Source organism: Nyctereutes procyonoides, unplaced genomic scaffold (assembly GCF_905146905.1).
Source record: "Nyctereutes procyonoides isolate TBG_1078 unplaced genomic scaffold, NYPRO_anot_genome, whole genome shotgun sequence".
Classification (NCBI taxonomy): Eukaryota; Metazoa; Chordata; class Mammalia; order Carnivora; family Canidae; genus Nyctereutes; species Nyctereutes procyonoides.
The window spans coordinates 29,609,060-29,632,265 of NW_026575139.1; the positions used below are offsets into that span (position 1 = coordinate 29,609,060).

The 23,206-nt window shown below is 38.3% G+C and overlaps 1 protein-coding gene across 2 annotated transcripts in view; it reads left to right on the forward strand.

Moving 5' to 3' along the window:
• Window positions 1-23,206, forward strand: part of DCAF5 (DDB1 and CUL4 associated factor 5) — a 99,387-nt gene that overhangs the window by 3,988 nt on the left and 72,193 nt on the right. For both annotated transcript variants that reach the window (XM_055303740.1, XM_055303741.1), the window contains exon 2: window positions 21,839-21,982. In XM_055303740.1, the coding sequence (XP_055159715.1) occupies window positions 21,839-21,982 (144 nt within the window). The remainder of the gene's footprint in view (window positions 1-21,838; window positions 21,983-23,206) is intronic.

Genomic DNA, 23,206 nt, shown 5'->3' on the forward strand with positions numbered 1-23,206 from the left:
TAACAGACCTGTGCAAATAGGGCAGACAGGATAGTTTTGTGACTTTTTCATGTGGAATGAGAAGGCACAATATATGTTAAAGTGCTACTCATAAGAGATCCTACCAACATCAAGGAATTTATGCTAGAACACATTATTTGAGGGATATCCTAGTTTTACCCTTTAAGTCTTGCATCTAATGCATCTAATAATATTATTTTCCCTGAATTGATATTTAAGACTAATTGATATTAGAACTTGTAGAGCTAGCAGATTAATAGCCCATTAGTATGAAGTTTTGGGTTTTAGTGAGAGATTATGATCTCTTTCTTGATGCTTATGACTAAATGTAGGAAAAGCACCTTTAGAAGCTTTTCAAGTAGCATCCATAACTACTGTTTTGGAGTGTTAGCTAATAGGAGTTGTGAATGGGGAGAAGCATTTAACTATACTTACTTGGTCATACTATTTATAACTGAGATAACTATGTAGTCTGATTTCTATTTCATATGGGTCTCTGACTTTATTACCATAAGTTAGATAGAAATTAATAGCATGAATTCTTGAGTCAGGCTGTCTGGGGATGAGTATCAACTCAACTACTTGCTAACTGGGTTACCTCTGCTAAGTCACTCACTCTCAGCTATATAATAAGGGCAGTAATACCTCACAGGGTTGTGATGAGGACTGCATGAAATAACACTTGTAAAGTTCATAGCATCAGGGCCTACCTTGTGATTTTGCTCTGTTTGCCATGCCACTGCTGCAACCCTTAGTGTTATTTAGCTTGAACTTCACCAAAGGTTTTAGGAGATTGACATGTTCAGTATCTAACACTTATTTGCACATAGCACAGTGCAATGTGAAAAATTGAGAAAGATCTTAATGAGATGACTGTTAAAATAGGCTTTGTAAATAAGCTTAACCCCAGTATTGTCATCAAAGTATATTTTTAAGCATCAAATTCTAGCTGTGATAGTAACCATATGCTCAATTTGAACCTATTAATTAGTGATCATTTCCTGTTTCCCAGTCACCAGCTCTATCAATTTTATATCAATTGATTTGTAAATAAATTAATCTATCTACAGGTAGAGTGTTTGGCTTTAGCCAGTGGAATAAAGTCTAACTTACTAGAACTTCCCATGTGTTTATGTAGAATGGATTTGTTGGTCCAGTGGTTAGTTTATCAGGAAAATATGGCCAGTGGTAGAGCAGATTTCTGACTTGAAAAAGCTTTCATAGTACATACATTTCAATAAGATGATTAGGGAGTCAATTGTTGGATTTTCTTCTGGGCTTTTCTATTTACTGATAATCCATTGCTGTGAAGGTGTTGAATTTTATCCTTTGGTCTATTAATTAGTTCAACAAATAGTTTCTGAGTGCATAGTTTATAAAGCAGAAGCGATTAGAACAGAAATGATGAATCTGGTATAAACCATGCTCTCAAGCTTGTATTTTAGGAACATTTACTTATCATTTGTAACAGTGCATGGTCCTTTTAAAAATTTTCCCCCTCTGCTTTATGATACTTTAATAGATACTTGATTTTTCTCTGGCTTGCAGATACTTGATTTTTTTCTGGTTTGCAGTTCTACTTTAGCAAATAATCTTCTTGCTTATGAGTTTTAGTGGGAAAGAAAGAAGGCTCATAGGGATGCCCTTGGAGGACATTGCTGTGATAAATTACAGAGATCGTGTCATAAAAGGATAAGGTAACATGGATATTTATAGATGCATATTATTTTCCCCACTTGTTCTTCAGTCAGCTAATTGATACCTATCAAAGATCTGCAAATTTAGAATTATGTCCAGGCTTGTTGCTTTTACTTTAAAATAAACTAGTGAGGTTGAACTGATGACCACCAGTCTTATTAAACATTATTAGCACAGCAAAAAGTTGTATTGGTGTTCTGTATTGTTCAAAGGATCATCACTGACTTAACTAATGCCAATGTATTTTTAATTACATAGAGTTCCTAAGAGGAGCAGTAGCCCTCAGTCATGTATCCTGGGGACCACAAATGTGCACTCATTCACTGATTATTGATAGATTTGGTTGTAAAATACAGTTAGAATCATTTAGATCAGGGAAACTTTATTGACCAGTAAGACTTGAAACACAGATGGATGCTGCCTTCTGAATTATGAGTTAAGAAGTAGATGTATTTATCTTCTCATGCACTGAGCCAGGCGAAGAGCACTTCCATTGTTAATAAACAGCACTTAATTTTAATTTTTTTCTTTTTTATGGTTTCAAGAAAGAAGCAATTGCCTTTAATTGTTTTAGTCTGAATTTAGATACTCAAGGGTAGAATTAAAGCCTTTTAAATTTAAAGGAACTAAGTCCTAATTCAAATGAAGATTACGTAGGTTAAGAAAGAATTTATTCTGTTTTCAATTTTTGGTCCCCTACATTATAAGTATTGTCTCTTAAAATTAAAGAACTGAATATTGGGGTACCTGGGTGGCTCAGTGGTTGAGCATCTGCTTTTTTGGCTCAGGCTGTGATCCTGGGGTCCTGGGATCGAGTTCCTCATCGGGCTCCCCATAGGGAGCCTGCTTCTCCCTCTACCTATGTCTTTCTCTGTCTCTCATGAGTAAATAAAGAAAATCTAAAAAAAAAAAAAAAAAAAAAAAAGAACCGAATATTTATCAGTTAGGATTAACCTTAGATGACTTTGTGAATGTGAAATTGAATTTTTTTTACTTGATTCTCTGTTTTCTTTAAAATTTTGATTTTATTTATTTATTTTTCAAGATTTTATTTATTTATTCATGGGAGAGGCAGAGACATAGGCAGAGGGAGAAGCAGGCCCCCTGCAGGGAGCCCTATGTGGGATCCCGGGATCACAACCTGAGCCCGGATCATGACCTGAGCCGAAGGCAGATGCTCAACCTCTGAGCCACACAGGTGGCCTAAAATTTTGATTTTAAGTTATAAGTGTTAGGTTACTATTTGCCTGTGGATATGTAAGCTGATTTTAGGTGATCTTTAAATAACTATTTAAATTTTAATAGTACATTTATTTTTATATATGGAAAAGTTAACTAGCACATGTAAAGTATTTTTAATGAATTTATTGCGTAAGGTGAGATTAAAATTTTTAAAAGTCCATTTAAAGAAAAATAATGGTGAATGTGTTACATGGATATGGCAAAAATCAAAAGTTGATCAAGATTGACTAAAGCTTGGGAAATATTGCACTAGGTAGTCTTTTTTGTATCTTTCTTTCTTCCTCATTGATTTAGAGAGAAGGAAAGATCTTCATTTTATGGAAAAGGGAGTGGAGCAAGCCAAAAGATGACTTGCCCAGAGCTGCCTTGTTAGTCTTTGGCAGTCAGCTGGCCAAGTAGGGTCCGTTGCTCCCAGGCACATGCTGTTTCTAAGTTGCCTTTTTATTTTTATTTTTTTTAAAGATTTTTTTATTTATTTATGATAGACATAGACATAGAGAGAGAGAGAGAGAGAGAGAGAGAGAGGCAGAGTCACAGGCAGAGGGAAGAGGCAGGCTCCATGCCGGGAGCCGGACGCGGGACTCGATCCCGGGACTCCAGGATCGTGCCCTGGGCCAAAGGCAGGCGCTAAACTGCGAGCCACCAGGGATCCCCTCTTTCTTTTTTTTTCTTATAGGCTAATTCACACTTTTTCTGGATCTCTTCTAAAAATTGAAAGCTGAAAAATTCGCAGTTTCTGAGCACATATGCAACTCTAGTTGCTCCTCTTAGATGATAAGTTGTATTTCTCTGTTTTGCTGTAAATGAAGTTAACTTGTTCCACACAGGTATCTTATGTATATTTATTCATTAAAAATATTTAATGGTAACATACTATGTGTGCCTCTTGAATCTTAATAACTACAGGATTTTTTTTTTAACATTCATTTAGCTTACAATGTGTGCCAGGCTCTCTGCTAATAAGCACTTTATATGTCTTATTTGCCACTTGGAAAATAGCCAGTGTTACCTATAGTCTAGAAAGACCAGTGTTTGAAGGTTTTGTATTAATCGTCATAACTAAGTGCTAAAGAATCAAGAAAGGACATTGATCAATGACTGCTGAGGGTTCTGTAATGCAGAGAATTGGTAGGGCATTAGTGGAAGAGTAGATTTTGGAATTCATTGTTTCTGGTTAAAATGAAGTGAAATATAATTTGAGGGGTGAAAAAAGATTTTTATTACCTTGGTCTTTTATCTTGGACTTTGTTAGCTGCTTCCCAAGTTTTAGTTCTTTTCAGCTTTAATACTTATTAGCTATTACTGCCTATATAAACTTCCTTTTTTTTTTTTAAGATTTTATTTATTTATTCATGAGAGACACGGAGAGAGAGAGAGGCAGAAACACAGGCAGAGGGAGAAGCAGGCTCCATGCCTGATGAGGGACTCGATCCCCGGACTCCAGGATCACACCCTGGGCTGAAGGCAGGCGCTAAACCGCTGAGCCACCCAGGGATCCCCCAACATAAGCTTCCTAAAACTTATTAACTCTCATGGTCTCACATCTGCTGATCCCTCAAAAATCCACAGTGCTCCCCAGTGCCCACCAAATTAAGAATGCCTCACCCGACGTTCAACTGAGATATTGCTGTTCACAAAGATAAATGTTAACAATAAAAATAGCTAATTTTTTAGCATGTCATTCATTTATCAAGTATTATTTGGGGTATTTCATATGTTAGGCCCATTTATATATGTGACCACATTTAATACTTAAAGGAACCTTTCCTAAGGTAGGGTTAGTGTTATTATCCTTATTTTACATAAAACTTAGAGAAGTTAAGTGACGGTGAAGGCTTTTGTAGTTTGCGGTGGAGCTGGATTTGCAGCCTTGGTCTGCTGGAACAGCAGAGACACGCTGCTAACTGCTCTGAAATTTTTAGACTGTTCTGTAGGACCTTACTTTTCCCCTACATTTTCTTCTCTTGGTGCTATCACTCTTGATACTTTACTAACTGCTTTTTTTCCCCCTTTGTAAATGAAGGGAGGAGGGTATAGCTGTGGGGATGGATTTGAGCCAATAAACACAGTTCTGGTCACAGCTACCATACTCACTTCTCCAGCAGATTTTTTTTTTTTTTGGTGCTAGAAATCACTTCACCTGGATTTTGGTCTTGGCAGTCATTTAAAGTCTCCTTCTTCCTTAAATTTTGCGAGTTCCACACTTGCTTACATAAACCATATAACTTCACACTGGGTTAAACTCACCTGCTTTAGTAAGATATAATTAGGAGTGGGTATAGGGTGTATTCTGGTTGCCAATTTGGTTCCTCTTCTTTATTAGCCCAACCAAAAGTGCAAACAACATACATGTATTTATTGAGCCTGTAATTTGAGTTTGATACCTGCTGAAAGTATGCTGATTGAGTACATTTGCTGATTTCAGCCAAAAGAAATAGATGCCTCCTCATAAGGACATAGATGGATAATGATAGTGTTTTTTGGAAGAAGGTTTAAACAATATAACATGGGATTATTTGCCCAGAGAGCACTGGTAAGTCATTTGGAAGTACTTTGCCACAGATAAAATATCATAAAGGAAGGTATGACTCCTAGACAGGTGATAAGCCTGTTTAATCCTTAATGAGCTTGAACTATAGCATTCTTGCAAATAAAATTTACTTCTTTCACCAGCAACTTCATTCTGCTTCTGTGAAAAAGAAGCTATTCCATTTCCAAGATTATTCACAGATTGGGTTAACAAGGAGGGTTAGATTCCACTTGCTCTTCACATCAGTTATCCTAAGTCAGGGATTCAGGAAAAGACTTGACAACAGCAGTTTGTCACTTTTGCTATCTGTTCTTCCCATGCCTTCACGGTCACACTTTTCCTTGCTACCTTACTCAGTCATTGTACTTTGCAGTGTTAATACCCAAGATTCTATCACATACCTCTCAGGATGCAGAGTTGATATGGATTGGAGATCAAGTCCATGTGCTCTGAGTATTATTTTCTTATTAGGGCCAATTTGAAAATGGAAGTTATATTCTGGAAGGCTGGGGCAAGTAGGAATCAATGAGAAAATGGGATCTGAGGAAATTGACAGGCTTATAACAGATTTTGGTAGCAGAGATGTTGGTAGAAAGACTGATTCCCATCTTCTGTTTTTGCCTCTGCTGGGCTTATACCCCTTGATAAAGCAAGGTAAAATTATCTTACATGGTTGACAAGGTAACTCTGTAGGTTCCCTGCCTACCTTGCTGCCTGCTGGGGTCCTTTATAACAAGGTGACCATATATCCTGTTTTTTTGGGGACCATCCCAATTCCCCCATTGTCCTAGTGCAATTAGCAATTATTAGCACTCCTTTCATTCTTAAAGTTCTAGTTTGATAAGTTATACGGCCCCCTACTCTTAATCCTCTGAGTTGCCTGGTACTCAGGAAAATCAAAGCCCTGTTCTCTTAGCTCTTCCTATTCACCATTGAATGCTTCTGGTGAGAAAGCCATCAAGCCTCCGTTCTCCTGTCAGGTCTTTCAGCTGCCACCTTTAAGGTACTGGATTGAGCCTGAGAGGCAGAGTGATTGGTTAGTCATTTGTCGTCCCCCCCCCCCCCACTCTTCTTATTAGAAAGGAGGAGAGGAAGCTATAATCATTAAGAAAATTCTATGTCTAGAGCCCAGTAAGTTACCTCTTTCTTTGTATATACCTCCTCTTATAGTTACCCATCTACTGTTCACTTGTATATTCTTCCTCCCTCCCTTTTAAAAAGTATTCCTGTGGGTTATTTTTTGCAGTTGATTTTAAGGAAATCTGTTTTGACAAATGATTCCCTACTGAGTTGGGACTTTTTTTTCCTGAGGTATTTTTTTTCCCCAAAAGTGGGTGTGATATTGATATTAAAACCATGTTACAGGCTTAGTTTTATGGAGTATCTATCTGTCCAGTACCAGAATATATTTGAAGGAAAAGTTGGCCCTTCAAATATATAGATTGGCCCTGGGAAGGGTTTTCAGGAGTTGCAGTTTTTCAGGTATATGGCCAGTTGGCTCTAGAACGTCTTTGATGTTGTGAAATGACATCAGTAAAGAAATTTAAGAGATCTGGGTTAGAGTCCTGATTTTTTTTTTTTTTTTTTTTTATTTATGATAGTCACAGAGAGAGAGAGAGGCAGAGACACAGGCAGAGGGAGAAGCAGGCTCCATGCACCCGAAGCCCGATGTGGGATTCGATCCCGGGTCTCCAGGATCGCGCCCTGGGCCAAAGGCAGGCACCAAACCACTGCGCCACCCAGGGATCCCTAGAGTCCTGATTTTACCATTGTCACTGTGATCTTACACTGCTAACATTCTGTCTCTGTGGAATCAGAATTTTATTGCTGGAAAAGACTAATGGTCATCTAATTGAAGCCTTTAATTTTACATATAAGAACACAGACAAGCAAAGAAGTAGTGATTTGCCCAGTAGTTTACAATTAGTAAGTAGTATAGTCGGGATTAAAATCTGAATCTGGGTCTTCTGATCTGGTCTCTCAGTAGGGGAAGTCACGAGCTTCAGTGTTTCTGAAGGACTTTACTCAGGTAAAGTGTTCAACTCTTTTGTTGGCTTCCTCTGCCACTAATTCTTTATTATTGTTATTATTATTATTATTTTAGAAGGAGAGAGTGTGTGGGCAAGCAGGGGGAAGGACAAAGGGTGAGGGAGAGAGAATCCTCAAGCAGACTCCCTGCTCAGTGTAGAGCCCAACACAGGGCTTGATCCCAGGATCCTGAGATCATGACCTGAGCAGAAATCAAGAGTCGGACACTTAACCTACTAAGTTACCAGAGGCCCCTCTGCCACTACATTCTATCTGTAGTTTTATTGTCCCTAGACATGGTTGTTTTGTTTAAATTGACAGTGCCTATTATTTTAGAGATGAGTCAGTAGAGATTTTCCAGGTTAGAGGCAGACTGTCTCTCTGGCTGAGTCTCCAGTTTTAATTCTTAGCCTGCCTATACTTCCCTTGCTTTGGAAAGTCTGTTTCTTTCCAAGAACATTATTCAGGAGGAAGGAGTTTCTGCAAATCTAGATGCCTGTCAAAATCTTATTATACAATTTCTCTCATTCTGAATTTCCATTTAAGTCTTGTATCTAAATTTCAATTGTATCTTTTGTGTTACTACTTAAGGCCAAGTGACTAATTGGAGCCTCTGAGGATTGTTGTTTGTTTGTTTTTCTTTTTTTTCTTTTTTCTTTCTTTCTTTCTTTCTTTCTTTCTTTCTTTCTTTCTCTTTCTTTCTAGGTGTTTTTTTTTTAATTTTTTTTTAATTTTTATTTATTTATGATAGTCACACAGTGAGAGAGAGAGAGGCAGAGACACAGGCAGAGGGAGAAGCAGGCTCCACGCACCGGGAGCCCGACGTGGGATTCGATCCCGGGTCTCCAGGATCGCGCCCTGGGCCAAAGGCAAGCGCCAAACCACTGCGCCACCCAGGGATCCCTCTTTCTAGGTGTTTTAACTATGCTTGATGGTTTAGTGCAGATATTAGCTGCCATAGATGTCCGAGGCATGTGTTTTTGCCTTCCATATATTGGCAAGAAACAACTGAAATTTACATGTTTGGCAACTTGCTTCAAGCAGCCCTTGAGTCTCGGGGTTGACATTTCTGTTTATACCTGCTTGTGGGTGGGTATCGGATGCCTTCCTAAAAGGACTAAAAAGCATCTGGCCTGCATTGCTTCAACCTTTTAGAATTGCTCAAGAAGAGAAAAGAGAGCTTTATTATGTTGTTAATGTTGTTTATGCAAGGAATTTTGCGAAAGGCAGGCAGTGTTCTATTTTAAAAAACCAAAATATCAGAAAGCACTCAGAATAAATAAATGAAGAGAGTGTCTGTGATAGAATCAGGAGAGCATAGTGTCCAGGTTAGTTCTGTATAGTAGAAGAATTGAGACTGGACATAATCTGTGGTCTGGGAGTACCTTATATAGTGCATTGTACTATCTTAATAGCTTCCTTGTAAATCCTTACTATGTTGAGATCCAAGAATCTTTTTTAGTGTTCTCCTAGCTCTATTTGAGGAGCTTTTGTTCTTTGACATTTCACTAATTCCATACTTTACTATTGAGAATTTCCTGTTGAATCATGCAAGTCAATAGAATAGGGCACTTAGAAGACAGACTTTTCACTTATTCATATTTTTTTTAAAATTTTTTTTGTTTTATTTATTTATGATAGGCACACAGTGAGAGAGAGAGAGGCAGAGACATAGGCAGAGGGAGAAGCAGGCTCCATACACCGGGAGCCTGACGTGGGATTTGATCCAGGGTCTCCAGGATCGCGCCCTGGGCCAAAGGCAGGCGCTAAACCGCTGCGCCACCCAGGGATCCCCTCATATTTTTTTAATATGATGTATTAATTCAGAAAATAAAAGGATATTTAAAGAAAGGAAATATACCACCTACTCAGGATGACCATATTTGACACATGGGACGTATTTTAGACTTTTTTGTATGCATATGTACATATTTTAAAAATAAAATTGGGGGGTGGGGAGCCTGGGTGGCTCATTGGTTAAGTGTCTAACTCTTGATTTCAGCTCAGGTCATAATCTCAGGGTTTTGGGATGGAGTCCTGGGCCTGCTCATCAGGGAGTCTGCTTGAGATCCCCACCCCCCCAACGTCTGTCCCTTGACCCCTTCTCCTGCTTGTGCATTCTCTCTCTCAAATAAATCTTTTTAATTTTTTTTTAATTGGAATTACATCATCTCTGCTGCTTTGTAACTTACTTAATGTTAACATTATTTTGGTATGTCATTGAATATTCCTCAAAAGCAGAATTTCTCAGCCTCAACCGTATTGATAATTGGGGCTGGGTCATTCTTTGTTATGGGGGCTGCCCTGTGCATTGTAGCATGTTTAGTAGCATCCATGGCCTCTATCCAGTATATGCCTAGCACCTCCCCCATTGTGATGACCAGAAATATCTCCAGACATTGCTAAATGGTCCAGGCAGGAGATCACCCTGGTTGAGAACCACTGTCTAAATAAAAAATTCTTAGACTCTTTAGTCTCAGGACCTCTTTATATTCTTAAAAGTCATTTAAGACCTCAAAGAACTTGGGGAACCTGGATGGTTCAGTGGTTGAGCATCTGCCTTTGGCTCAGGTCGTGATCCCGGGGTCTTGGGATAGAGTCCTGCATCGGGCTCCCTGCATGGAGTCTACTTCTCCCTCCACCTATGTCTCTGCCTCTCTTTCTGTGTCTCTCATGACTAGATAAATAAAAATCTTAAAAAAAAAAAAAACCCTCAAAGAACTCCAGTTTATGTAGGTCATTTTTATCAGTTTTTATTGTATTAGAATTTAAAACTGATAAAGTTAAAAATACATCTAAGAATAGAATAATAAGGGACACCTGGGTGACTTGGCAGTTGAGCACCTGCCTTCGGCTCAGGGCGTGATCCTGGAGTCTCAGGATCGAGTCCCACATCAGGCTCCCTGCATGGAGCTTGGTTCTCTCTCTGCCTGTGTCTCTGCCTCTCTCTGTGTGTCTCTCATGAATAAATAAATAAAATCTTAAAAAAAAAAAGACATAGCTTTAAAAAAAGAATAGAATAATAAGCCTTATATTAACATAATAGTATTTTAATGAGAAATAATTATTTTAAAAAATAAAAAAATAGTGGAGTAACATTATTACCTCTTTCCAACTCTGTAATGTCACAAAAGACATACTGAAGGCATTTACATTTAATATGTTGTGAAATAATGGTTTAGGTGACATATATGAAGAAAATTCAGCCTTATACGGGTATGTAATTAGAAAAGGGGAGAGTAGGGCAGTCCGGGTGGCTCAGCGGTTTATCGGCACCTTCAGCCCAGGGTGTGATCCTGGAAATCTGGGATTGAATCCCATGTCGGGCTCCCTGCATGGAGCCTGCTTCTCCCTCTGCCTGTGTCTCTGCCTCTCTCTCTCTCTGTCTCTTGTGAATAAATAAATAAGATCTTTAAAAAAAGAAAAGGGGAGGGTATTTTAATGCTTTATCAGATAACTGCATATTCTTTGAGATTGTATTAAAATTCAACAAGTGGAAGTTTCTTAAGGATTAGTTGCAGTGTAGAATCTGAAACCATATCAGAGAACTTTTCATAATCTGTTACATTAAAATCCATTAGTCTGTAGCATGCCTGGATGGGCTGTTGGTTAAGGCTCTTGGTTTAGGCTTGGGTCATGAAATCAAGCCCCAAGTAAGGGGAGTTTGCTTGAGATTCTCCCTTGCCCTCTGCTCCTCCCCGCCCCTGTGCACACACAGGCACACTCTTTCTAAAATAAAGAAAATCTTTTTTTTTTTAAAGCCTTTCCCTTAGGTTCCTGGCTTTTCTTGAAAAATTCAAAGATGATGCAACCTTGAGCCTGCATTCCTCTATGGCAATACCTGGCTAGAGCTGAGTAGTGGCCTGTTCTTTAAAAAAGGTTGTATATTTTCCAGTCTGCCCTTTACTCTGGGAGGTTTCACTCATTTGCTTTGCCTCCTGGCCTCTGTTTTATTTGAGAGGCTGAATTGTATCATGGTAAGGAGCACAGTCTGGAGCCAGATTACCTGGATTCAGATCCCAGCGCCCACTCTTGATTGCTGTCTACCTTCAGGATATTTAGCTTTTCTGTAGTTTTATCTAGATAATAAGGATAGCAACAATACCTACTTCATACAATTATTAAAAGGATTAGAGGAGTCACTAAATGTAAAACCTTTAGGATAGCCCCTGGCCCAGAGAAATTTAGCTAAATTAGCTATTGTTGGAGCTCAAACAGTAGATCATTGGCTAACATTTTTGTAGCTCATACTGTATCTATCAGGCAATGGGCCAAGCCCTCCACACAGATCTTTCATTAATCCTAACATAACACTATAAAACAGGTAGAGTTATTTTCTCAATTTTGCAAATGAGAAGATACAGTTGAGAGAGGTTAAGTAACCTGCCCAAAGGCACCCAGCTAGTAAGTGGTAGCAACATTGAGAGTTGAACCTATGCACTTGTATTCTAAGCCTGTGGTTTTGAATGCTGTGCTACCTCACACTACATCTACCTCTAAAATTGGCCTAATTACAGAAATGGCAGGCTTGGATAAATGGTGATAAGTGCCCTTAATGTTTTTGTAAGTATTTCAGGAGAGTATGCATATAAATGTCTTAAATTTATATATGACATCATTTCCTTCTGGTAGTAAAACACCAAACCAATAAGGATAAACTGTTGGCAACTCTCTTTGGGTGGAGTGAGTGACCAGAACTTTCATTGTTTTTTTGTTTGTTTTGCTTTGTTTTGTTTTAGTGTAAGAGCATGGGAAGGGAGGGGCTGAGGGAGAGAAAGAGAGAGACTCTCAAGCAGGCTCCACACCCAGCAGAGCCCAACTAAGGCTCAGGCTCACAACCCCTGAGATCAGGACCTAAGCCGAGATCAGGACCTGAACTGAAATCAAGAGTTGAATGCTAAACTGACTGAGCCCACCCAGGTGCCCCTGATTACTGACTTTCAGAGTAGATAAATGTAAAATAAAAAAATAAATGAAAAATAACAGACTGTATGATATGTTTCTAGATATTCAGTAAGGACTTGAGAATCATTTTAGTCTGTTATTTGAAGGTCAATAAGGCCAGCAAACATTTCAAACCATTAGAATAGGTATTACTTAAAAACAAAACAAGATAAGACAAAATAGAAAATAACAGATGTTAGTGAGGATGTGGAGAAATTGGACGTCTTGTGCAGGGTTAGTGGGAATGTAAGATGGCACAGCCTCTGTGGAAAACAATTTGGCAGTTCCTCAGAAGAATAAGCACAGAATTACCATATGATCCAGGAATCTCATTTCTGGGTATAAACCCCCAAAGAACTGAAAGCAGGGAATTGAGCAGATACTTGTACACTCATATTCTTAATAGCATTACTCACTATAGCCAAAGGGTAGGAGCAAGCTAAGTGCCATCAACAAGATGAATGGATAAACAAAAGGTGACATATACATAAAATAGAGTATTATTCAGCCTTAAAAAGGAATTTCTAACACATGCCACAATATGGATGAAACTTGAAGACATTATGATGAAATAAGCTAATCATAAAAGGACAAATTTTGTTTTTTTTTTAAATCTTTTTAAAGATTTTTTTATTTATGATAGAGAGAGAGAGAGAGAGAGAGAGAGAGAGAGGCAGAGACACAGGAAGAAGGAGAAGCAGGCTCCATGCTGGGAGCCTGACGTGGGACTCAATCCAGGGACTCCAGGATGGCACCCTGGGCCAAAGGCAAGCGCCAAACCACTGAGCCACCCAGGGATTCCCCAAAAGGACAAATTTTGTATGAGTCCATTTATATAAGATACATAGAGTAGTTGAACTCCTACAGACAGAAATAGGGTCTCTAGAGTTAGAATTGTGGTGCCAAGGGCAGGGAGGAGGCAGGAATGGAGAATTATTATTTAGTGGGTAACGAATTTCAGTTTGGGAAGATGAAAAAGTTCTGGAAATGGGTGTTGGTAATGGTTGCAGAACAATGTGAAAATAATGTATTTCATTCCATACTTTACACTTAGAAATGGCTTAAGAAAAAAAAAAAAGCCAGCAAAATGCTAGGCATCTCTAGGAAAAGAAATGGAAACAAAATGAAAAATGCTTTTCTTGGGATCCCTGGGTGGCGCAGCGGTTTAGCGCCTGCCTTTGGCCCAGGGCGCGATCCTGGAGATCCGGGATCGAATTCCACGTCGGGCTCCCGGTGCATGGAGCCTGCTTCTCCCTCTGCCTGTGTCTCTGCCTCTCTCTCTCTCACTGTATGCCTATCATAAAAAAATTAAAAAAAACCTGCTTTTCTTTCCTGTGCATGTGGTAGGACAGACTCACTTAAAATTCTAAGGCCTCTGTGCTTTGGTAGGAGGGATACAGCTTGGTTTTAGGCTCTATACCTAACTCCTTGGATTATTAGCAAGTTATTATGTCTTTCTGATCCTCATCTGGAAAAAGAGTTTATATAATCCTTACCTTACAAGCAAAGATGTATGTGAATAAATTTCTGTACAAATGCTAAATATTTTCATCTTTGGAAAAATAGCAAAACAGGCTTTATTTCCCATTCATTGAAGTGGCTGGGCTGTGTGGCACACATCTCTGCCTCTGTATCTTTTTTTATTTTTATTGATTTTTATTTTTTTAAAGATCTTATTTATTTATTCACAAGAGAGAGAGAGAGAGACAAAGGCAGAGGGTGAAGCAGGCTCCATGTAGGGAGCCCGATGTGGGACTCGATCCTGGGTGTCTCCAGGATTAGGCCCTGTGCTGAAGGGGGCACTAAACCGCTGAGCCACTGGGCTGCCCCTCTGCCTCTGTATCTTGATGCTGCCTCTTAGAACTCATGAGACGTATGGTCCACACAACAAGTTTGGCTTTACGAAGTAGCAAGTATATATACTGGAAAGGAGTAAATAGGCTGAAAAGAAGGCCAGGCTGAATAATTTTTCTTTAGTCTTTGTAAGTTAAAAAAAAAAAGAACCTGCAGCAATATAAAAGTATTAACTAAAATTGTTATTCCCAAGAGGTGACCTCTATTAGCCAAGTTTGTATCTGCCTTTTCATGTACAAATTTGCGAATTTGCATATATTTTTGTTTTATTAAAATGTATCAGGGTGCCAGCTGGCTTAGGAGAACATGTGACTCTTGATCTTGGGGTTGTGAGTTTGAGACCCACATTGGGTATAGAGATTACTTAAAAATAAAATATTTTTTTTATTTTTAAAGATTTTATTTGAGAGAGAGAGTGTGTGTATGTGTGTGTGGTATGTGGCACGCACGCAGAGGGTGGGGGCAGAGTAGGGGAAGGGAGAGAGAGAGGAAGAGGGAGAGGGGAGAAGCAGTCACTCTGCAGAGCAGGGAACCCAATGTGGGGCTCGATTCTAGGACCCTGGGATCATGACCTGAGCCAAAGGCAGATGTTTAACCAACTGAGCCACCCAGACGCCCCTTAAAATAAATCTTAAAAAAATGTGTCATGCTATTTAAATTCTTATGCTACCTAAAACAAGAGTTGGAAAGATTAGGACAAATTTATGAATGATAGTACAAGAAACTGGAGCGTTTTAAGGGATATGTATAACTAATACATGACACACTGGGTAAGTGTTTTTACATATATATATATTATATCAATACACACAACAATCCTGTGAGATAGTTGGCATTTTCTTCATTTTACAGTCATAAATCTGAAATTAGAGAAGTAGAATAACTCGCCCAAGGACACATGAATGGCGCATCCAGGCACTTTTATTCTTGAGCTTGTGTTTCCTGTGCCCTTCTATTGTATCACTCTTGCTGAGACCCAAAATCCTGGATCTAATTCATTCTGCCATTTTTTAAAAGAAAATAGTGTTTTGAATAGTTAATGCAGCAACTAAAACCTTTTTTTTCCCCCACTTTTTTGTCTTAGTGATTATTCTATGTCAGTGAGACAGAACTGCCTCATGCTCCTCCCTTTTTTTTTGGTATAATAACACATAGTACATACATGAACAATAAACTTTTTTGCATTTTTATTGTAAAATATACATAACACAAAATTTACCATTTTTAGTTGTATAGTTCAGTTGCATAAAGTACATTCACATTGTTATGTAACCATCATCACCATCCATTTCCAGGACTTTTTCAGGGAGGTGAGGATTATTCTCCATTCCCCCTTCCTGACTTTTTCATCTTGCAAGAACTGTTCTCATGAAACAGCAACTTCCCATTGCCCTCTTCCCCCACAAACCCCTGGCAACCACCACTTACTTTTATGTCACTATGAATTTGACTACTCTAGTTACCTCATATAAATAGATTCATACAGTATTTGTCCTTTTGTGTTTGGTTTATTTCACTGAACAGTCATTTTAACCAGACTTCCACTGATGGACTTTTAAATGGTTTAGTCTCTTGCTTTTCAAATAATGTGCTACAGGAGTATTTGATCCTGAGTTTTGGAATGCTCTCTCAGTCTCATCCTCTGCTTGGCTGACTTTCTGAGGAAGCCCAAAACAAATTCTTTGTCTTCTGAACCTCAGCTTTTCTGGGGGCATAAAATAAGAGGAATTTTAAATTACTTTTGTTATAGTATGGTATGAGGGCTTGTATAGTTTCTGCTTATAGCTCAGTACCCTTTGAGAAAGAGTACTCTTTCCTTACTTATTTACTTATTTATAAGTAGGCCCCACACCCGGTGTGGAGCCCAACACAGGGCTTGAACTCATGACCCTGAGATCAAGACCTGACCCGAGATAGAGTCAGATGCTTAAACGACTAAGCTACCTAGGCACCCTAGGCTTTAAATATCAAGATTTTTTTGTAACTACAAAACTGCTGCCACAGTGTGATTATAGTACATTTTGGGATGAGTCGGTGAGTTTAGTGCAGAATTATATCAACCCAAAATGATCAGCATCAGAGTAGCTATGTTCCTTTGGGATTCTCAGATGAGTTGGAGCTAAGCAGTTAATCATGAGGAAACCAGACTTAGAAGCCCTGTTCTCTGATTGTCACTTGCCTCATCATGGTGCCACGCACAAAGGCCTTGCCTTCCTTCGAGGTCCCTGTGCTCCTCCGGAGAAGCCCTAGAGAGACTGGGGCCAGCCCCATGGAAGCACCCAACTGCCAGGCTCACAGAGTTTGCTTAAAGGATCAAACTCTTCATTTGTATTATTTCCAGGTCTGACAGCCTTTCTGCGTGGAAGCATATAATACATCTCTGCTTTTTTGAATTTGACTAGATGATTCACAGAGAGAGGAGAACTATCAAGTTTTTTTCGGGTTCTGAACTGATTTATCCTGGTTTCACCAGCCCACCTTTGCTTTGTGGGGTCAGAGATTTGGCCATAGCTGTTATGCCCTCTCTACTGGCTTAAAAGCAGCCCAGCAATTTCGGGTGATGCCCTAGTTTGCACCCACTGTGGTTTTTGCCAACACATGGTTGAAAGGTGTTATCTTTGCACAGAACTCAATACCTTGCCTAAGGAAATGTGTGTGTAGGAGGAGGGGGTGCACCGTGCATCTTCTGACACTAACCTCTAAGGCAAAGTAGAAGAAGGAGGCCCTGCCATGGCCATAATTTCTACCTCAGTGATTCCAATCTCCTATGGACATGGGCTGTCATCATTGTGTTAGATACTGAGGACACATCATTTTAAATGATCCCAAGGCGTTCTACAAATAACCATGCATTTTATATTACTAAGCTTTTATTTGGCAAAATTAAATCATCCTATAAATATCTAGAATGAACACTAAAGATAATGCTGTCTAGATGATGGGGGAAGACCCTTAGGTAAGAATGGTTGTGTCTTTAAGTGGATAGGTGTAGATATTATTTTCCTTTTTATTAAACTTTTTTTTAAAGCTGGTCCAATTCAAGAGAGGTTGTGCTGCCTGCCATAGATCTGAGTGAATCAATAAAGAGGCATCTGTTCTCTTTCTTTGCCATGAGTATTCCAGCCCATCCTGGGGAGTCTTATTTTCCTTTTTTTTTATCATGAACTTAAAAAAAATTTTTTTTTTTTTGCTTAATTAATCTCTACATCCAGTGTACCTAATGTGGGGCTTAAACTCACAACCCCCAGATCAAGAGTCACATGCTTTTCTGACTGAGCAAGCCAAGCGCCCCTCTATCATGAACCTTTTAAAAATCCAAAATGTTTTGTTTTATGGAAATGTTCAAGCATTCACAAATGTATAGTATACTCATCTATAATAATTACCAACATTTTAGTAATCACCTATAACTGCCTTTTTTTTTTCTAGAATATTTTAAAGGAAATTCCAGACATACTATTTCACCTATTTCAGTCTGCATCTCTAATTAATTGATAAGCCTTTTTTTCTCTTTTCATAGCACCACAATGCCATTATTATACTTAAGAGATGTAACAATACTGGGGCGCCTGGCTGACTCAGCCAGTAAAGCCTGTGACTCTTGATTTCAGGGTCGTGAATTCAGGCCCCAAGTTGGGCGTGGGGCTTATTTAAAATAAGAGGGACATAACAATACTTCCTTAATATCATAAACATAAAAGTAGAGAGATGAGCACTGAGTATGTATGGAATTGTTGAATCACTGTATTACACACCTGAAACTAATATAATACTGTATGTTAATTATTTTGAAATTAAAAAAGAAAAAAAAGTAATTGGATTTGACAAAATGTTGACAATTTGTTAAATTTGCTTGTATTTTTTTAAGAAACAAAACTTCTCAGATATAAGTGAAGTTCTGTATTACTAGATGTTTATCTACAAACAATATATGGTATTATTTTGTATATTTAAAATATATACATAATGTTATCTTTTACATATCCTTCTGAAACTATTACTTACCATTGGGTTAAGATTTATTCATGTTGGTACACATATCTCTGGTTCATTTTAATACTGTATGGTATTCTATTTGGTTTAGATTTAATTTGTATTTGTATTCCAGTAGAACTTATTAAGTACTATATTTATGAATATTTATGTTGTCTACAGGTTTGCTTTTTGCTATGATAAACAGCGATGCAGTGAACATTCTTCACTTCTTCATTCTACAAGAACATTCATTCTTGTACATTTCCTTGTGCCACTTTTAAAGAATGTATTTAAATGCCCCTGATTACTATAGAGATTGAGAGCCTGTAATATTTTTTGGCTATTTGGATTTCCTCTTCTGTGAATTATCATATTTGCCTCTTTTCTAAATGGATTTATTTATTTATTTATTTATTTGTTTGTTTGTTTGTTTGTTTTCTTAATGGTTTTAAAATTGATTTGTAGCAATTCTTTTTTTTTTTAAGATTTTATTTATTTATTCATGAGAGACACAGAAAGAGAGGCCAGACACAGGCAGAGGGAGAAGCAGTTACTCGATCCCAGGACTCCAGGATCAGGCCCTGGGCAGAAGGTGGCGCTAAACTGCTGAGCCACCTGGGCTGCCCGATTTGTAGGAATTCTTTGTATATTTTGGATACTAAACCATCGTCAGTTTTGTATATTGCTTGAATTCAGGCCATCTTTTCCTGCTCCCTCCCTGTTTCTGGTCTGTCAGTTTATTCAGGTTCAGTCAGCTTCTATTTTTATTCCTATGCTCCCTTGTTTTATTCTAACCTACACATTTTTGAGGTATGTTTCCAAGGTGGTGAATCCTTTCAATTGTCCATTAGATGAACTACATTGTCATTTATGGTTTATTTTCGGTTTTGTAAGGCAGGCAACCTAGAGTAGAGGTTAAGAATGGGGGCTATAGAGTCTTAACTTTTTGTTTTTAAATCTTAGCTCAACCACTTTACTTACTCTGTGACCATGGTAAATTACTTAATCGTCTTGTGCTTGGCTTTATAATCTGTAAAACCCTGAGGGTAGAGCTGTTATGATCCCCATTTTATATTTAATGAAACTCAGGCTCAGGGAGATTAGATTAGATTAGAAACAGGGATAAGTGGAAGAAATGTTGGGCCTCTTTATTTTTTAATTTTACACTTTTGATGAGACATGGGTCAAAGAAATAATTCTGTAGTAATAGATACACAGGGTAAAAAACTCCTATGTGTCACTATTCATTAAAATAAAACAATAAAAACCCAAGCCTTTATTTTTATGACTCTAACTTAAAAGAGACAGAATTTTTTTTTTAAGATTTTATTTTTAAATAATTTCTACACTCAACGTGGGCTCAAACTTACAACCCTGAAATCAAGAGTCACATGTTCCACTGACTGAACCAGCCAGGTGCCCCAAAATGTAGAATTTAGATAACCATCCCAGGCCAGAGAATGCAATTGAAATAGGGAAATCACAAACAAAGGAGACTGGGCCACACGTAAGGGATCAATTTGGTAGACAATGAAACACTTTGGAGGAGGACGCAGAATTTGATTTTGACCAACAATGAAAGAAAGAAGAAACTGAAGGAGCAAAGGTAACTTCTTTTTAGGGGAGGGGAAATAAATTTGACTTGGCCACTGTATCGTCTATTGATTTTTTTAAATTATTATAAAAGGTAATGTTTTTATGGCAAAAAGTCAAGTACTACATGAAGGTATAAAGTAAATGTTAAAATATAAAAGTTTCCCAATAGTTTAAACTCAAACAAATTAAAAGCAGGGACTTGAGCAGATATCTGTACACCCAGTATTGTTAGCAACATTATTCACAATAGCTAAAAAGTGGAAACAACCCAGATATCCATCAGTGGATGAATGGAAAAACAAAATATGGTGTGAATGTATAAAGGAATATTGTTTAGCCTTAAAAGAGAATGGAATTCTGATACTTGCTACAATATGGATGAACTTAAGATACTATGCAAAATGAATAAGGCAGAAGAAAAAAGACGACTGTTGATTGTATGGTTCTACTTACATGAATTACCTAGAACAGTTATATTCATAGAGGCAGAAAGTAGAGCGGTGGTTACTGGGGATGGGCGAAGTTATTGTTTTTTGGGTACAGAGTTTCGGTTTGGAATGATGTAAAGATTCTGGGGATGGCAGTGGCAATGGGTGCACAACAGAGCAAATATAGTGAATGCCACAGAATTGTATACTTAAAAATGGTTAGAATTGGTAAATTTTCATGTTATATGTATTTTGCCACACTAAAGTTTCCCAACTCTAGCCTGGAGGTGGTGTCCACTATAAACCATTTCTTTTATAGCCATATAGACAGGCAAATATAAGCATAGATATGCAAGTATGAGCATATGAGTTCAAAATCTACTCTTTAGGGGCACTCATTTAGGTGCTGGGTACTGCACAGTGTACAAAATTGACAAGGTTCCTTCAGTCATGGAGCTTTTTATAAATTTGTTTTATACAAAATGTATTTTGGTACACATACTGTTTTACACCCTACATTTTCCCTTAACAAAGACCTTTGGACATCTTTCCAAATTAGTTCTTATAGATTTACTGATTTCATAGCTGCATGCTATGTCCTTATATGGATATAATTTGTGGCTGTTGTACAGAATGGAGGAGGGGAGAAGAGGTAAAGAGATTGCTGTGGTTTGCTGCTTGACTTTGCCCCCTTGTAACTTAAATTTTTCTTAGGAGAATAATATAGGCTTGTTATAAAAAGTTAGTGCCAAATATATCAAATAAAGGTAAAAAACCTCCAATCTGTTCTTCCCTCTCTTTTAATCCTATTCCCTGAAAATAGTAACCACTGTTAAATCACTGTTAGCACTTAGAAGTTATTTATCCTTCCAGGCATTTTTAATGCATCTGCAAATACAAAAAGATACTTAGAACATACATAGTCTCATTCTTTAGGAGCTGGCTCATGCAGTACAATACTGATCATTTAATTAAGACTCTTGTGAGTTATGCAGAGGAAAGAGCTGGACTGGGCTTCATGAGAGCTAGGCTCTTCTAGATTGTGCTATGATAGGCAGCTCCTTAAGTTGTTATTTGTATGCCATCGTGTTAGTGAGATCCCATCAAGGAGAGTGCTTTGAAAACTAGTATGCTAGAAGTATCACAACTGAGTTCTTTGGTTGCAAGCATTAGAAACCAACTCAGCTTCTGTTAGACAAAAAATGGTGAGGAGGGGGCATTATAGAAGGATTTTAGGTAGCAAGTGAAATGTTTAAACAACCAAGTCTCTGGAAAGTCAGGAATAGGGTGGCTTTGAGGGTTTCAATATCAGTGTTCATCCCATTCCATTTCTATATGTCTGTTCATTTTCCTGGGGAAAAGTGTGTGGCCCAGAGACCATGTCTCTACAGATGGTGAAGTGGGGTGGAGTCCTGGGTTTATGTGCTTCATCAGAGTTGAGGAAATGCAGTTTTGGGAAGGATGGGATTCAAAGCTGGCAAAACTGAGAGTCAGTCTTGAAGTGTCAGCCATATTAACCCTCTATTCTTATTCCCCTCTGAAGGAGGAGATGACCGTCGGGTTCTGCTATGGCACATGGAGCAAGCTATCCACTCTAGAGTCAAGCCCATACAGCTGAAAGGAGAGCACCATTCCAACATTTTTTGCCTGGCTTTCAACAGTGGGAACACCAAAGTATTCTCTGGAGGTAAGAAGAAGGGAGATTTCCACCTTGGTTGGTTCACTGTAGCTGAGATTTTAGATAAAGGAGTGATAAAGTAACTCCTTGTTTTTCTTCCTTTATTTCACCAAGCTGTAGAATTACCGGTTTCCCATAGCTTGTCTTCTCTGCATTATAGCAGTTTAGACAGTTACAGAGAGAGAGAGAGGCAGAGACACAGGCAGAGGGAGAAGCAGGCTTCACGCAGGGAGCCTGACATGGGACTTGATCCCAGGTCTCCAGGATCACACCCTGGACTGAAGACAGCGCTAAACCACTGAGCCACCTGGGCTGCCCTAGAAAACTTTATACATTGCAATCTGGCATACAGAAACACATATACATATTTAAAATAGTACTTAACCGTACTATGTGTGGTACATTCTGATTTTTTAAAAATTCTATTTCATTTTTAAAGATCTTAAAGGTTGTGATTCATGTTGATGTCATAATCTGTGGATGGCTCCTGTTTGAAAAACATTGTATTAGGGTATAATTGGGATGGTTTGTGCTCAAGCCGGCCTCTTAGTGATGTCTTCCATCAACTATACTCCTTTCTGACCACATTTCTAGCCCTGACCTATCTGCTACACTGCAGATTTTCCCATGGAATATCTACCTGTGTGTTCTAAAAGCAATTTAAGTGCAGCAGATCTAAAACCAAAATTATTAGTCCTCCTCTCCTGCACAAATATTTCCTCTTGTTCCCTGGATTCCTTTTCTCAGTTATTATCAACATTCATATAATGATTTTAGCTATAAGCCTTAACTTTAAGAAACTGCTAATACAAAAGCATTTTTAAATCTATAAAAATGACAGTTCTGTATGGTACAGCCTAATAGAGATCTTAAAGTCATCTTCACACCTTCTTTTCTTTAAGTTACATATCTTGCCACTCACCAACAGACTTGAAAGCCTCTCATATTCATCCTTTAGTTTCTGCTCTCTTTCTATACGTACTGCCCTGGTTAAGGTACTTACCTTTGATCTGGACTTTTACAGTGGCTTTTGTGATTTCTGCAACCAGTCTCTATCTAACCCTCCTAATTCATCACAAGTTTTCTTTTAAAAAGAAAGTTTAACCCTGTGAACCTTTGACCCTACAGTGTCCACAGGACAAAGTCTAAACTTCAGTCTACCTCTCTAGCCTCATCTCCCTCCCCTGCATCTTGTACTCTATCTGGCCCACTAAACCACTTGCCGTCTTAGGT